The sequence below is a fragment of the Heterodontus francisci genome, unplaced genomic scaffold, assembly GCF_036365525.1.
Source record: "Heterodontus francisci isolate sHetFra1 unplaced genomic scaffold, sHetFra1.hap1 HAP1_SCAFFOLD_1118, whole genome shotgun sequence".
NCBI classification, from domain to species: Eukaryota; Metazoa; Chordata; class Chondrichthyes; order Heterodontiformes; family Heterodontidae; genus Heterodontus; species Heterodontus francisci.
In genome coordinates, this window is record NW_027140341.1 from 1 (window position 1) to 17,500 (window position 17,500).

The window sequence follows — 17,500 nt, forward strand, 5'->3', positions numbered from 1 at the left end:
TATCCTTCCCTCCTCAATCTCTCTCTCTCTCTCTCTCTCTCGATCATCCTTCCCTCCTCAATCTCTCTCTCTCTCTCTCTCTCTCTCTCGATCATCCTTCCCTCCTCAATCTCTCTCTCTCTCTCTCTCTCTCTCTCGATCATCCTTCCCTCCTCAATCTCTCTCTCTCTCTCTCTCTCTCTCTCGATCATCCTTCCCTCCTCAATCTCTCTCTCTCTCTCTCTCTCTCGATCATCCTTCCCTCCTCTCTCGATCATCCTTCCCTCCTCTCTCGATCATCCTTCCCTCCTCTCGCTCGCTCATCCTTCCCTCCTTAATCTCTCTCTCACGCTCCCTTCTTCCTTCCCCAACTCTCTCTCACTCATCCATCCCTTCTCTCTCTCTCTCTCTCTGTCTCTCGTGCTCCCTTCTTCCCTCTTCTCCTCCTCTCTCATTCCCTTCCCCCTCTCTCTCTCTCTCTCTCTCTCACTCCCTTCTTCCCTCCCCTCTCTCTCTCGTTTTCCCTTCTTCCTTCCTTATTCTCTCTCTCTTCTCTCATTCTCTCTCACTGTCCCATGCTCCCTTCCCTCCTCTCTCTCTCTCTCTCTTTGTTTCTCGTTCCCGTCCCTCGTCTCCTCTCTCTCTCGCTCATCCTTCCCTCCTCTCTCTCTCTCTCACACATGCTGCCTTCTTCCGTCCTCTCACTCCGTCTTTTTCACACTCCCGTCTTCCCTCTCTGTCTCGCTCTCTCTCGCGCACCCTTCTTCCCTCTTCTCTCTCTCGCTCATCCTTCCCTTTCTCTCTTTCTCTCCCTTTCGCGCTCCCTTCTTCCCTCCTCTCCTTCTCTCTCTCTTTCTCTCTCACTCCTCTCTCTCTCTCTCGCGCACCCTTCCCTCCTCTCTCTCTCTCGCGCTCCCTTCTTCTTTCCCCTCTCGCTCTCCCGTGCTCCCTTCTCTCCTCTCTCTCTTTCTCACTCATATTCCCATCTTTCCTCTTCGCTCTCTCGCTCCCTTCTTTCCTCTTCTCTCTCTCTTGTGCTCCTTTCTTCCCTCTTCTCTCTCTCTCTCTCACTCTCTCTCGCTCCCTTCTTTCCTCTTCTCTCTCTCTTGTGCTCCTTTCTTCCCTCTTCTCTCTCTCTCTCTCTCTCTCGCTCCCTTCTTTCCTCTTCTCTCTCTCATAGAGTCATTGAGTCGTACAGCATAGAAACAGGCCCTTCGGCCCACCGCGTCCATGCCGACCATAATGGCTATCTATATACTAATCCCATCTGCCTGCATTAATTCCCTATCCCTCTGTGCCTTGCTCATTCAAGTAGTACTCTCGCTCTCTCGCTCTTCCTTCTACCCTCATCTCTCTCTCTCTCTCGTGCTCCCTTCCGTCCTCTCTCTTTCTCTCACGATACGTTCTTCCCCCCTCTCTCTCGCCCATCCGTCCCTCCTCCCTCTCTGTCTCTCATTCCCTTCTTTCGCTCCCTCCCCTCTCTCGCTCCCTCCTGCCCTCCGCTCCCTCCTCTCCCTCCCGCCTGCGCCTCTAAGGCAGTGTTATTCCCTGGGTCTGGTATTCAGGGGATATAGTGATGGGTGAAATCACACTGATCTTTTCTTGCAGACCTACGTTCCGACAGTTTTCGAGAATTACACAGCCAGTGTGGAGCTGGAGGAACATCGAGTGGAGCTCAGTCTCTGGGACACCTCTGGTAAGCACCTTCACGGGGCAGGATGCTGATTATCAAGTACTTTACCTGCACAGAAACAGGCCATTCGGCCCATCTGCTCCGTGCCGGTGTTGCTGCTCCACACGGGCCTCCCCCCGCCCCATACTTCATCTCCCCCCGTCACCATATCCGTCTATTCCTTTCTCCCTCGTGTGTTTATCCAGCTTCCTCCCTGAATGCATCTACGCCGTCCGCCTCAACCCACTCCCTGCGGTAGCGAGTCCCCACATTCTCACCGCTCTCCGGGTGAAGCCGTTGCTCCTGAATTCCCCGATGGGTTTATTAGTGATCGTCTTATATTGATGGCCCCCTCGTTCTGGTCTCCCCCCACTCCCCCTACACAAGTGGAAACATCTTCTCTATGTCTACCCGATCGAAACCCCCTTCGTAATTTTAAAGACCTCGATCGGGTCACCCCCCCCTCAGCCTTCTCTCTCCAAGAGAAAAGATACCCGGCCAGTTCAACCTTTCCTGATAGTTATAACCTCTGAGTTCTGGTGTCATCCTTGTGATATCTTTTGGACGGTCATGGAGTCCAGAAATGTGCACAGTGCTCCAAGTAAAGGGTAAAGCAGTTGATGTAGTCTACATGGACTTCAGTAAGGCTTTTGATCAGGTCCCGCATGGGAGATTGGTCAAGAAGGTAAGAGCCCATGGGATCCAGGGCAATCTGGCAAATTGGATCCAAAATTAGCTTAGTGGCAGGAGGCAGAGGGTGATGGTCGAGGGCTGTTTTTGCGAGTGGAAGCCTGTGACCAGTGGTGTACCGCAGGGATCGGTGCTGGGACCCTTGCTGTTTGTAGTGTACATTAATGATTTAGACGTGAATATAGGAGGTATGATCAGTAAGTTCGCAGATGACACAAAGATTGGTGGTGTCGTAAATAGTGAGAAGGAAAGCCTTAGATTACAGGATGATATAGATGGGCTGGTAAGATGGGCAGAGCAGTGACAAATGGAATTTAATCCTGAGAAGTGTGAGGTGATGCATTTTGGGAGGACTAACAAGGCAAGGGAATATACAATGGGTGGTAGGACCCTAGGAAGTACAGAGGGTCAGAGGGATCTTGGTGTCCTTGTCCATAGATCACTGAAGGCAGCAGCACAGGTAGATAAGGTGGTTAGGAAGGTATATGGGATACTTGCCTTTATTAGCCGAGGCAGAGAATATAAGAGCAGGGAGGTTATGACGGAGCTGTATAAAACGTTAGTTAGGCCACAGCTGGAGTACTGTGTACAGTATAACTCTATGAATCTATAAATGCTTTTTGCCTTTCATTAATAAACTGCTAGGGCTTGTTGCCCAACCTTAAAGGGACAGAGAATGAGAACCTCGTCACATTGGAAGGGTGTGCGACTGTCTGTCTGTCTCTAACAGGAGAAATGGTGACACCTCTATCACACCTGAACGTCTCCTTCCTCCTACCAAGACAGCGGGCGTCTCAAAGCCAACGAAGGATTATTTTCTGGGAGTGCGTTCACTGTTGTAATGTATGGAACGCTGCAGCCAATTTGCGCACAGCAAGATCCCACAAACAGCAGTGTGATAACCCAGATAATCTCCGATTTTAGGTGATGTTGATTGAGAGATATTGGCCCCAGGAAAGAGAGAGAGAGAGAGACACACACACATACACATACACACCCCACCCACACCCCCCCCCCCCCCACCTTCTCCTCGCGCCCCCATTCATTCTCCGAGTGGATCGCAGCGATCTGCGTCTTTTTTAACTGGAGCCCTTTTTAATAAGAGACGCGGGCTGTGTGCTGACACCAGTTAAAGGAGATTACTGAATCATCAGCAGCTGCTGAATGGAGAGGGCTTGGGGGCGATTGTATATTTAGCTCTGAGCGAGGTTGTGTAGGTGTTTACTGCCTCGGCTCTGCTTTCGGAATGATAGTCATGCAGCTGGAAAGCTGTCGGAAATCCGGCTAACCTTCCCTGGAATGCCTCCGCCCCCTCGTATGTCTCTGTGTGTCTGTCTGTGTGTATGTGTGTCTGTGTCTCTCTGTGGGTCTGTGTGTGTGTGTCTCTGTGAGTCTGTCTGTGTGTGTGAGTCTGTGTCTCTCTGTGGGTCTGTGTGTGTGTCTGTCTGTGAGTGTGTGTCCCCCAGTGTCTGTGAGTGTGTGTCTGTCTGTGTGTCTGTCTGTGAGTCTGTCTCTGTGTCTGTGTGTCTGTCTGAGAGTCTGTGTGTGTCTCTGAGAGTCTGTGTGTGTGTGTGTCTCTGTGAGTCTGTCTGTCTGTGTGTCTGTCTGTGTGTCTGTCTGTGTGTCTGTCTGTGTGTCTGTCTGTGTGTCTGTCTGTGTGTCTGTCTGTGAGTGTGTCTCTGTGTCTGTCTGAGAGTCTGTGTGTGTGTGTGTCTCTGTGAGTCTGTCTGTGTGTGTGTGTCTCTGTGAGTCTGTGTGAGTCTGTGTGTGTATTTCTGTGTCTCTGCCTGTGTGTGTGTGAACTCCCTGTGAATTCACCAGTGTTACATTTTTAGACAGCAGCGATTACACAAGCCAGGCTTGTATCCCGGGGAACACAAAAGGTTAAGGGGTGATTGGATTTTTTTTTATTTTTAGGATTTTGAAAGGGATCGACAGGGTTGAGGGAGAGGAGCGTCTTCCGCGGGTGGGGGAGTCTCGGACGAGGGGACACAAACTTAAAATCAGAGACGGGCCGTTCCGGAGAGTATTTGGGGGAAAACAGCTTGCCACGCAAAGGCTGATCAAAGTGCGGAACTCTCTCCCACAGGAAAAAGTAGATGCTGTGCGGTGACGACAGGGTGGGGGGGGGTGGGGGGGGGGGTAATCAATGAATAATTTTACATCTGAGAACGATAGATTTTTGCACGACATGGGGAATAAAAGCATTGGGAGTCAAGGTGGGTGGACGGGGGTAAGGTGCAGATCAGTCATGATGTGAGTGACTAGCGGAACAGACGCGAGGAGGGGGTCGAATGTGTCCTCACCGGCTCTCTGAAAGAGCAATTCCCTCACTTCCGTTCCCACCCCCCGCCCCCCCCGCCTTCTCCCCGTAACTCTGCACATTCTTCCTTTTCAAATAACTCTCTAATTCCCTTTTGAATGCTTCAATTGAACCTGCCTCCACCACACTCTCAGGCAGCACATTCCAGACCTCGACCACTCGCTGTGTGAAAAAGGCCGATGTTTATCCATTAACTGACGTGTATGAGATGACCTGGTCGTTTATCACACCGCGGTTTAAAAAAAAAAATTTTTTTTTTGTGGGATCTTGCTGTGCGCGAATTGGCCCGCCGCGTTTCCGACATTGCGAGAGTGACCGCGCTTGAAGACGTGTTCTCCCTCGGCTGTGAGGGGCTTTGGGATGCCCTGCTGGGGTGAAAGGCGCCAGGGAAACGCGGGGCAGCTGTTGTTTCTTCCTCCTCCTGCACCCTCCTCCACTTCGTGGGGTTTCCGGTCTTTGACGTCACAACCACTCCGGTGCCCCAACTCTCACCGTAACATCCATTCATATTGTGAGCCTCCTGAGTGCCTGGGCGAGCCTTTCCTCCGCAGGGATTCATAAAATCTTAGAGCTCAGAAGGAGGCCATTCAGGGATATGGAGACTGGAACTGAGCACAGTGCTCCAAGTGTGGGTCTAACTGAGGGATATGGAGACTGGAACTGTGCACAGTGCTCCAAGTGTGGGTCTAACTGAGGGATATGGAGACAGGAACTGTGCACAGTGCTCCCAGTGTGGTCTAACCGAGGGATATGGAGACAGGAACTGTGCACAGTGCTCCCAGTGTGGTCTAACCGAGGGATATGGAGACTGGAACTGTGCACAGTGCTCCCAGTGTGGTCTAACCGAGGGATATGGAGACTGGAAATGTGCACAGTGCTCCCAGTGTGGTCTAACTGAGGGATATGGAGACAGGAACTGTGCACAGTGCTCCCAGTGTGGTCTAACCGAGGGATATGGAGACTGGAACTGTGCAAAGTGCTCCAAGTGTGGTCTAACCGAGGGATATGGAGACCGGAACTGTGCACAGTGCTCCCAGTGTGGTCTAACCGAGGGATATGGAGACTGGAACTGTGCACAGTGCTCCAAGTGTGGTCTAACCGAGGGATATGGAGACCGGAACTGTGCACAGTGCTCCAAGTGTGGGTGTAACTGAGGGATATGGAGACTGGAACTGTGCACAGTGCTCCAAGTGTGGGTCTAACTGAGGGATTTGGAGACTGGAACTGTGCACAGTGCTCCAAGTGTGGGTCTAACCGAGGGATAGAATGTAACTGGCCCATTGCTGATGTGCTTGGGAGAATTTGTGGGCGTGTTTTTTTTCTTTAAGTGCGCTGGTTCTGCTGCTGCTTAATCTTGTGCAGTCGTTTCCGCTTGGGGCGACTGCAGTGATGCCGAGCCACTTGAGATTGGATCTTAAACCTCCCGTCCGAGCACGACCTGGGGAGGGGAGGGAAGTGTTTGGTGCTATGTTGGGAGAGGGGAAAACGGTGGCTGCATTGTTCGCACTGAACCCCCAAAGCCTTCGCATGTGGGTACACACAGACACACACAGACAGATAGACACAGAGAAACACATACACACACAGACAGATAGACACAGAGAAACACACACAGACAGAAAGACAGACACACACAGAGAAACACATACACACACACACACACACACACACACACATACACAGAGAAACACAGACACGCACAGACAGATAGACACGCACAGACACATACACACAGACACACACAGACACAGAGAAACACATACACACACAGAGAAACACACACAGATAGACACACATACACACACACACACACACACACACACACACACACACACAGACACAGACAGATAGACACAGAGAGACACAGACACACACACACACACACACACATACACAGAGAAACACAGACACGCACACAGACAGATAGACACGCACAGACGCACAGACACATACACAGACACACACAGAGAAACACATACACACAGACGCACACAGAGAAACACATACACACACACAGACGCACACAGACACAGACAGATAGACACACAGACACAGACACAGACAGACACACAGACAGACACACACACAGACACACACACAGACACAGACACAGACACAGACACAGACACACAGACACAGAGAAACACATACACACACACACACACACACAGAGAAACACATACACAGACACAGACAGATAGACACGCATACACACACAGACACAGAGAAACACACACACACACAGACAGATAGACACAGACACAGAGAAACACAGACACACACAGACTCTGAAATCCCAGTGACTGGGCTGGTCCGCCTTAATATGGAGCAGCAGTGAACTTACTGCAGTGTTACGAGGCTGAAGCCGATCGAGGACCTACTGCAGCCTTTTGCCTAATTAAACTCCTTCATTCCCGGCAGCTCATTGTCCATTCCAGTCACGGCATTCAGGGTCGGCTGTCCCCCTCCCCCTCCTCCTCCTCCTCCTTCTGGAAGATTCCATCCTGGAAAGAACCTGATTTTTTTTTTCCACGCTTTGGCGAATCTTATTTGCGTATCTCCTCCCCTCCGGCCCTCCCCATCTCTCAGCTGATGCAGTGCTGTCCTCCCCTCCCCCCCCCCCACCCCCCCACATCCCCTCCCACCAAGCTCCATCTCCAGTCAAACGATTAACGCCTTTGACCAGTCATGCATGCTGCGTTGGTTAACCCTTTCAGGGCAGTCCCCTTCGGCGTTCCGTCCGAGATCTTTGCAGATGCCCCAGAGGAATGAGCGGATCTCAACTACTCGAGCACCGTGCGTGGTTCTGCTCTCTGTGTCGCACGCTCTGAGCACTGTGCACAATTCTGCTCTCTGTGTCGCACGCTCTGAGCACTGTGCACAATTCTGCTCTCTGTGTCGCACGCTCTGAGCACTGTGCACAATTCTGCTCTCCGTGTCACGCTCTGAACACTGTGCACAATTCTGCTCTCCGTGTCGCATGCTCTGAGCACTGTGCACAATTCTGCTCTCCGTGTCGCGCGCTCTGAACACTGTGCACAGTTCTGCTCTCTGTGTCGCACGCTCTGAACACTGTGCACAGTTCTGCTCTCCGTGTCACGCTCTGAACACTGTGCACAATTCTGCTCTCCGTGTCGCGCGCTCTGAGCACTGTGCACAATTCTGCTCTCTGTGTCGCACGCTCTGAACACTGTGCACAGTTCTGCTCTCCGTGTCACGCTGTCTGAGCACTGTGCACAATTCTGCTCTCCGTGTCACGCTCTGAACACTGTGCACAATTCTGCTCTCCGTGTCGCGCGCTCTGAGCACTGTGCACAATTCTGCTCTCCGTGTCGCATGCTCTGAGCACTGTGCACAATTCTGCTCTCCGTGTCGCGCGCTCTGAGCACTGTGCACAATTCTGCTCTCCGTGTCACGCTGTCTGAGCACTGTGCACAATTCTGCTCTCCGTGTCACGCTGTCTGAGCACTGTGCACAATTCTGCTCTCCGTGTCACGCTGTCTGAGCACTGTGCACAATTCTGCTCTCCGTGTCACGCTGTCTGAGCACTGTGCACAATTCTGCTCTCCGTGTCACGCTGTCTGAGCACTGTGCACAATTCTGCTCTCCGTGTCACGCTGTCTGAGCACTGTGCACAATTCTGCTCTCCGTGTCACGCTGTCTGAGCACTGTGCACAATTCTGCGCTCCGTGTCGCACGCTGTCTGGGCACCGTGCGCGGTTCTGTTCTCCATAAGAAGGATGTCGAGGCACTGAAGATGGTGCAAAAAAGATTTACAACTACGATAGTGGAGACTGAACAGGCCGGGGGTTTTTTCTCCAGAAAAGAAAAAGGCTGACGGGTGACCTGATCGAGGTCTTTAAAATTACGAAGGGGGTTTCGATCGGGGAGACGTAGAGAAGATGTTGGCACACTTGTGGGGGGTGGAGACCCGAACTAGGGGGGCCATCAATATAAGACGGTCACGAATAAATCCGACAGGGGAATTCAGGAGAAACGTCTTCACCCGGAGAGCGGTGTGAGTGTGGGACTCGCTACCACAGGGAGTGGGTTGAGGGCGAACGGCGTAGATGCATTTAAGGGGCGGGGGGTAGCTGGATAAACACACGAGGGAGAAAGGAATAGAAGGATATGGTGATGGGGTGGGGGGGGGGTGGTGGAGGAGGCTCGTGTGGAGCAGAAACACCGGCACGGATGGGCCGAACGGCCTGTTTCTGTGCTGTGTTTTCTGTCTCGCCCCGCCTTGTTTTAAGTGTTTTAGTCTTGAGTTGGGTTTGGGGAGAGAGCAATTTGGCGGTTGGTGTCGAGCCGCAGAGGGACCCACCTATTGGGGTCCAGTTTCGTTGGGGTTGGGCCACGAGTCCGCTGGTCCCCCCCCCCCATGAAAGAGCTTCAACTGGGGGAAGGGGGACGGGGGGAGGGGCAGTACTTGGGAAAGGGGTCACCTTTAGTCTAAAGGTGTGACAGTGATGGTGCAGCCCGAAGGGTAATCCACCATCATCCTTCAGTGGGTCCCTCTGGGGGCGGCCCACTTGGTCCAAGTGTCATTCTGAACTCCTGTGACCCTCTACTCCCCAGGTTCCCCCTATTACGATAACGTGCGCCCGCTCTGCTACAGTGATTCTGACGCCGTGCTTGTCTGCTTTGACATCAGTCGCCCAGAGACTCTGGACAGTGCAGTGAAGAAGGTCAGTAACCGCATTGGAATATAACCCGAACCCTCCGCCCGGCACCGACCGGGAAACGCTCGGAGGCTGCCGCACAGGCATCACCTCCCACTCCAGGCCAACAGTCCCAGTGAGGCAGAGCCATCCTTTCGGAGGGTCAGTGCAGCGCTCCCTCAGCACTGACCCTCCGGCAGTGCGGCGCTCCCTCAGCACTGACCCTCCGACAGCGCGGCACTCTCTCAGTACTGACCCTCTGACAGCGCGGCGCTCCCTCAGCACTGACCCTCCGACAGCGCGGCGCTCTCTCAGTACTGACCCTCCGACAGTGCGGCGCTCTCTCAGCACTGACCCTCTGACAGCGCGGCGCTCCCTCAGCACTGACCCTCCGGCAGTGCGGCGCTCCCTCAGCACTGACCCTCCGACAGCGCGGCACTCTCTCAGCACTGACCCTCCGACAGCGCGGCGCTCTCTCAGCACTGACCCTCCGACAGCGCGGCGCTCTCTCAGCACTGACCCTCCGACAGCGCGGCGCTCTCTCAGCACTGACCCTCCGACAGCGCGGCGCTCTCTCAGCACTGACCCTCCGACAGCGCGGCGCTCTCTCAGCACTGACCCTCCGACAGCGCGGCGCTCTCTCAGCACTGACCCTCCGACAGCGCGGCGCTCCCTCAGCACTGACCCTCCGACAGCGCGGCGCTCCCTCAGCACTGACCCTCCGACAGCGCGGCGCTCTCTCAGCACTGACCCTCCGACAGCGCGGCGCTCTCTCAGCACTGACCCTCCGACAGCGCGGCGCTCTCTCAGCACTGACCCTCCGACAGCGCGGCGCTCTCTCAGCACTGACCCTCCGACAGCGCGGCGCTCTCTCAGCACTGACCCTCCGACAGCGCGGCGCTCCCTCAGCACTGACCCTCCGACAGCGCGGCGCTCCCTCAGCACTGACCCTCCGACAGCGCGGCGCTCCCTCAGCACTGACCCTCCGACAGCGCGGCGCTCCCTCAGCACTGACCCTGGGAATGTGGACCAGAATTCTGGGACTCAAGTCTCTGGACATTCTGACATCTTGACTCGGGAATGCAAACACATGAAGAACAAAAAGCAAGTGCCTCAGATTTTTATATTTATATATTTATCTATTTTCTCTCTCGTTCTCTCCCTTCCTGTCGTCCTCTCTCAGTGGAAGACTGAAATCCAGGATTATTGTCCCAGGACGAATGTGTTACTCATTGGCTGTAAAACAGACCTGCGCACGGACTACAGCACTGTCCTCGAACTCTCCAATCAAAAACAGGCTCCCATCTCCCAGGAGCAGGTATGGACAAGTCTGTCAGCACACCCCCTCCCTATCACTGTGCCCTCCTCCGCTCCCCCTCCCTATCACTGTGCCCTCCTCCGCTCCCCCTCCCTATCACTGTGCCATCCTCCGCTCCCCCTCCCTATCACTATGCCCTCCTCCGCTCCCCCTCCCTATCACTGTGCCCTCCTCCGCTCCCCCTCCCTATCACTGTGCCCTCCTCCGCTCCCCCTCCCTATCACTGTGCCCTCCTCCGCTCCCCCTCCCGCCCTATCATTGTAACCTGCTCCACTCCTCCTCCCTCCCTACCACTGTAACCTCCTCCACTCCCCCTCCCTCCCTATCACTGTAACCTCCTCCTCTCGTCCCTCCCAATCACTGTACCCTCCTCCACTCCCCCTCCCTATCAATGTACCCTCCTCCACTCCCCCTCCCTCCCTGTCACTGTAACCTCCTCCACTCCCCCTCCCTCCCTGTCACTGTAACCTCCTCCACTCCCCCTCCCTCACTGTCACTGTAACCTCCTCCACTTCCCCTCCCGCCCTATCACTGTAACCTCCTCCACTCCCCCTCCCTCCCTATCACTGTAACCTCCTCCACTCCCCCTCCCTCCCTATCACTGTAACCTCCTCCACTCCCCCTCCCTCACTGTCACTGTAACCTCCTCCACTTCCCTTCCCTCCCTATCACTGTAACCTCCTCCACTCCCCCTCCCTCACTGTCACTGTAACCTCCTCCACTCCCCCTCCCTCACTGTCACTGTAACCTCCTCCACTCCCCCTCCCTCCCTGTCACTGTAACCTCCTCCACTCCCCCTCCCTCCCTGTCACTGTACCCTCCTCCACTCCCCCTCCCTCCCTATCACTGTACCCTCCTCCACTCCCCCTCCCTCCCTACCACTGTAACCTCCTCCTCGCTCCCTCCCTCCCTATCACTGTAACCTCCTCCACTCCTCCTCCCTCCCTATCACTGTAACCTCCTCCTCGCCCCCTCCCTCCCTATCACTGTAACCTCCTCCTCTCCTCCCTCCCAATCACTGTACCCTCCTCCACTCCCCCTCCCTCCCTGTCACTGTAACCTCCTCCACTCCCCCTCCCTCCCTATCACTGTAACCTCCTCCACTCCCCCTCCCTCACTGTCACTGTAACCTCCTCCACTCCCCCTCCCTCACTGTCACTGTACCCTCCTCCACTGCCCCTCCCTCCCTATCACTGTAACCTCCTCCACTCCCCCTCCCTATCACTGTAACCTCCTCCACTCCCCCTCCCTCCCTATCACTGTAACCTCCTCCGCTCCCCCTCCCTCCCTATCACTGTAACCTCCTCCTCTCCTCCCTCCCAATCACTTTACCCTCCTCCGCTCCCCCTCCCTCCCTATCACTGTAACCTCCTCCACTCCCTCTCCCTCCCTATCACTGTAACTCCTCCACCCTCCCTATCTCTGTAACGTCCTCCAATCCCCTCCCTCCATATCACTGTACCCTCCGCCACTGCCCCTCCCTCCCTATCGCTGTTACCTCCTCCACTCCTCCTCCAATCCCCCTCCATCCCTATCACTGTAACCTCCTCCACTCCCCTTCCCTCCCTATCACTGTAACTTCCTCCACTCCTCCCTCCCTTCCTATCTCTGTAACCTCCTCCAGTCCCCCTCCCTCCTTATCATTGTAACCTCCTCCACTCCCCTTCCCTCCCTATCACTGTACCCTCCTCCACTCCTCCTCCCTTTCACTGTAACCTCCTCCACTCCTCCCTCCCTCCCTATCTCTGTAACCTCCGCCACTCCCCCTCCCTCCCTCTGTAACCTCCTCCAGCCCCTACGACCCTCCAATTCTGATCTCTTGCGCCTCTCTCTGTCTCTCGATCTCTTGCGGGTGTCTGTGTCTGTCTCCCTCTTCCGCGCATTTGCTCGCCTGTCCCTGATGTCTCCAGTGTCTCAGCGTCTGACCTTGTCTGATTAATGGTCCTGTGAATTGTCTTGGGGACGATTTAGTAATTTATAAGTGCGATTATGAATGCATGTTATTGTCTGCAGCCTTGTGTCTCTCGAGAAATACTCTTGAACATTGATGGTTGATGATGTCAATCTTGTTCAGATTGAAGATTTTTAAAATTCATTCATGGGATGTGGGCGTCACTGGCCAGGCCAGCATTTATTGCCCATCCCTAATTGCCCTTGAGAAGGTGGTGGTGAGCTGCCTTCCTGAACCGCTGCAGTCCGTGTGAGGTAGGTGACACCCACAGTGCTGTTAGGAAGGGAAGAACATAAGAACTAGGAGCAGGAGTAGGCCGTCCGGCCCCTCGAGCCTGCTCCGCCATTCAATAAGATCATGGCTGATCTTTTCGTGGACTCAGATCCACTTACCCGCGCTCCCACCGTATCCCTTAATTCCTTTATTGTTCAAAAAGATATCTACCTTAGCTTTAAAGACGTTTACTGAAGAAGCGTCAACTACTTCACTGGGCAAGGAATTCCATAGATTAACAACCCTCTGGGTGAAGAAGTTCCTTCTTAATTCAGTCCTAAATCTGCTCCCTCTAATCTTGAGGCTATGCCCTCTTGTCCTAGCTTCACCTGCCAGTGGAAACATCCTCTCCACTTGTATCTTATCTATTCCCTTAATGATTTTATATGTTTCTATAAGATCCCCCCTCATTCTTCTGAACTCCAATGAATATAATCCCAATCTACTCAGTCTCTCCTCATAAGCCAACCCCCTCAACTCCGGAATCAACCGAGTGAACCTCCTCTGCACCCTCTCCAGTGCCCGTACATCCTTTCTCAAGTAAGGAGACCAAAACTGCACACAGTACTCCAGGTGCGGCCTCACCAGTACCTTATACAGCTGCAACATAACCTCTCTGCTTTTAAACTCAATCCCTTTAGCAATGAAGGACAAAATTCCATTTGCCTTCCTAATTACTTGCTGTACCTGCAGACCAACCTTCTGCGATTCATGCACAAGGACACCCAGGTCCCTCTGTATAGCAGCATGCTGCAACTTTTTACCATTCAAGTAATAATCCTTTTTCCTGTTACTCCTACCGAAATGAATGACTTCACATTTACTAACATTGTATTCCATCTGCCAGACCTTTGCCCACTCACTCAATGTATCTATGTTCCTCTGCAAAGTTTCACAGTCATCTGCACACTTTGCTCTGCCACTCATCTTAGTGTCATCTGCAAACTTTGACACCCTACACGTGGTCCCCAACTCCAAATCATCTATATAAATTGTAAATAATTGCGGTCCCAACACCGACCCCTGAGGCACACCACTAGTGACTGATTGCCACCCAGAATAGCACTCATTTATCCCCACTCTCTGCTTCCTGTTAGTCAACCAATCCTCTATCCATGCTAATACTTTACCCCTGACGCCATGCATCCTTATCTTATGCAGCAGCCTCTTGTGCGGCACCTTGTCGAAGGCCTTCTGGAAATCTAGGTACACCACATCCACTGGGTCCCCATTGTCCACCTTGCTCGTAATGTCATCATAGAATTCCAAAAGATTTGTCAAGCATGACCTGCCCTTCATGAACCCATGCTGTGTCTGCCCAACGGGACAATTTCTATCGAGAGGCCCTGCTATTTCTTCCTTGATAATAGACTCAAGCATCTTCCCCACTACAGAGGTTAAGCTAACCGGTCTATAATTCCCCATCTTTTGTCTACCTCCCTTTTTAAACAGTGGCGTCACATCTGCTGTTTTCCAATCTGCTGGGACTACCCCAGAGTCCAGCGAATTTTGGAAAATTACCGTCAGTGCACCTGCTATTTCTCCCGCCATCTCTTTTAGTACCCTGGGATGCATTCCATCAGGGCCAGGAGACTTATCAATCCTTAGCTCCATTAGCTTGCCCAACACTACCTCTTCCGTAATAATGATTGTTTCCAGGTCCTCACCTACGTTCGTCTCTTTGTCAATTACTGGCATGTTATTAATGTCCTCCACTGTGAAGACCGATACAAAATACCTGTTCAATGCCTCGGCCATTTCATCATATCCCATAACTAAATTCACCTTCTCATCCTCTAAAGGACCAACGTTTACTTTGGCCACTCTTTTTCGTTTTATATATTTATAGAAACTTTTGCTATCTGTCTTTATATTCTGTGCTAGTTTTTTCTCATGTTCCATCTTACTATTCTTTATAGCTCTTTTTGTAGCTTTCTGTTGACCTTTAAAGTTTTCCCAATCTTCTAGTTTCATGCTGCTTTTGGCCACTTTGTATGCCTTCTTTTTCAATTTGATAGCCTCCCTTAGTTCCTTAGACACCCATGGCAGATTACCCCTTTTCTTCCAGTCCTTCCTTTTCACTGGAATATACTTTTGCTGAGCACTTTGAAAAATTGCTTTGAAAGTCCTCCACTGCTCGTCAACTGTCCCACCGTAAAATCTTTGTTTCCAGTCTACTTTAGCCAAGTCCTCCCTCATTCTATTGTAGTCCCCCTTGTTCAAGTGCAGGACCCTGGTATTGGATTTTATCTTCACACTCTCCATCTGTATTCTAAATTCAACCATACTGTGATCACTCCTTCCAAGAGGATCCCTAACCATGAGGTCATTAATTATTCCTATCTCATTACACAGTACTAGATCTAGGATAGCTTGCTCCCTCGTCGGTTCCATTACATACTGTTCAAGAAAACTATCACAGATACACTCAACGAATTCCTCCTCAAGGCTACCCTGACTGAGCTGGTTCGACCAATCTACATGTAGATTAAAATCCCCCATGATAATTTCCGAACCATTTTTACAGGCATTAGTTATTTCTTTGTTTATTGCCCGCCCCAATGTGATGTTATTATTTGGTGGCCTATAGACTACGCCTATCAATGACTTTTTCTTCTTAGAGTTTCTAATTTCCACCCAAATGGATTCAACCTCATTCTCCATAGAACCTATATCATCTCTCAGCACCGCCCTGATGTCGTCCTTGAGTATCAGAGCTACACCACCTCCCTTACCTTCCTGTCTGTCCTTCCGAATAGTCTGGTACCCCTGGATATTTAACCCCCAGTCGTGACCAACCTGTAACCATGTCTCCGTAATGGCTACCAAATCATATTTATTCGTGATGATTTGTGCTGTTAACTCATCAACCTTGTTACGAATGCTACGAGCATTCATTTAAAGTGTCTTTATGCTAGCTTTCTTACCCTCATGATTCCCAACAACTCTAATAATAACTCTTGAGTTATCCTTCCTTTCTGCTTCTTTCATCGTCTGCCTTGAACCTAAACCCTCCTGCACACAGGTTAGCCTGCTGCTTACCTTTTTATTTATCGTCATACTCCCTGTCGTTTTCCCTTTCCCTTCCCCCCGAGTCGCTAGTTTAAAGTCCTAGAGACCACCCTATTTATCTGTTTCTCTAGAACACTGGTTCCAGATCAGTTCAGGTGGAGACCGTCCCATCGGTACAGATCCCCCTGGTTCCAAAACTGATGCCAATGCCCCATGAAATGGAACCCCTCTTTCCCACACCACTCCCTTAGCCACGTGTTTACTTCCCTAATATTCTTATCCCTAAACCAATTTGCACGTGGCTCGGGCAGTAATCCGGAGATTATGACCCTCGAGGACCTGTTCCTTAATTTCGTTCCTAGTGCTTTATAATCCCCAAACAGGTCCTCCATCCTAGCCTTGCCTATGTTGTTAGTCCCAACGTGGACCACAACAACTGGATCCTCCCCCTCCTGCTCCAATATCCTTTCAAGCCGGTCAGAGATGTCCTGCACCCTGGCACCGGGCAGGCAACACGCCATGCGGGACTCCCGATCCGGCTTGCAAAAGATACTATCTATCCCCCTAATTATAGAATCCCCTATAACTACCACTTGTCTTTTTGCTCCCCCCTCTTGAATGGCCTTCTGCACCATGGTGCCATGGTTAGTTGGCTCATCCTCCCCGCAGCCCTTTTCCTCATCCACACAGGGAGCAAGTATCTCGTACCTGTTGGATAAGGTCAAAGGCTGAGGCTCCTCCACTCCTGAACTCAGGATCCCCCTACCTGCCTCACTTGCAATCACACCCTGTTGTCCCTGATCACTAACTGAATTTGAATTACTTAATCTACCAGGTGTGACTGCCTCCTGAAACAAAACGTCCAGGTAACTCTCCCCCTCCCGGATGTGCCGCAGTGTTTGAAGCTCAGATTCCAGATCATCATCTCTGAGCCGGAGTTCTTCCAGCAACCAACACTTGCTGCAGATGTGGTCCCTGCCGTTCACAATGGGGACAGCCAGCTCCCACATCATACAGCTACAGCACATCACCTGCCCAGCCATCTCTACTTAGTTAATTACTTTATTACTTTATATAAATTTATGAGTTAAATACTTTCTGATACTTCTCTCCTATGGTCTTTTTCAAATAACCAATTAATAGATAAATCAAAAAAAGTAGTAAGTAAAAAAAAGAAAGTAAATTTTTAACCAATCACACGATACAGAAGAAATAAAAAAGCTTACCTTATCACACAGCAGAGTCCTTTTTTTTTGGTTAGAGGAGGAGGGCGGGTGGGAGACACTACATGTGTAGTGTCTCGGGTACAGCCACTGCCCAAATATATAAGTTTTTACTTACCCAGAAGTCCCCTGTTCTACCGAAACAAACGGTAATCTACTTTAGGCTGAAACTGACTTCCCAGCTGTTCTCTCGCTCCCACAGCCTCTGCTTCCGAAAAAGCTGCTGCACAAAAGGTAAGATATTTTACACTGCCCAAATATAAATCCTGAGTTCCAGGATTTTGACCCAGTGACAGTGAAGGAACGGCCGATATAGTTCCAAGTCAGGATGGTGTGTGACTCGGAGGGGAACTTGCAGGTGGTGGTGTTCCCATGCATCTGCTGCCCTTGTCCTTCAA

The 17,500-nt window shown here is 51.8% G+C and overlaps 1 protein-coding gene across 1 annotated transcript in view; it reads left to right on the forward strand.

Annotated features, from left to right (window-relative positions):
- Positions 1-1,566: 1,566 nt before the first annotated feature.
- Positions 1,567-17,500, forward strand: part of LOC137359314 (rho-related GTP-binding protein Rho6-like) — a gene marked incomplete at its 5' end in the record, with an annotated part of 19,684 nt that continues 3,750 nt past the window's right edge. The window contains 3 exons of the mRNA XM_068025336.1: positions 1,567-1,675; positions 9,243-9,352; positions 10,509-10,643. Coding sequence (XP_067881437.1) covers positions 1,567-1,675; positions 9,243-9,352; positions 10,509-10,643 — 354 coding nt within the window. The remainder of the gene's footprint in view (positions 1,676-9,242; positions 9,353-10,508; positions 10,644-17,500) is intronic.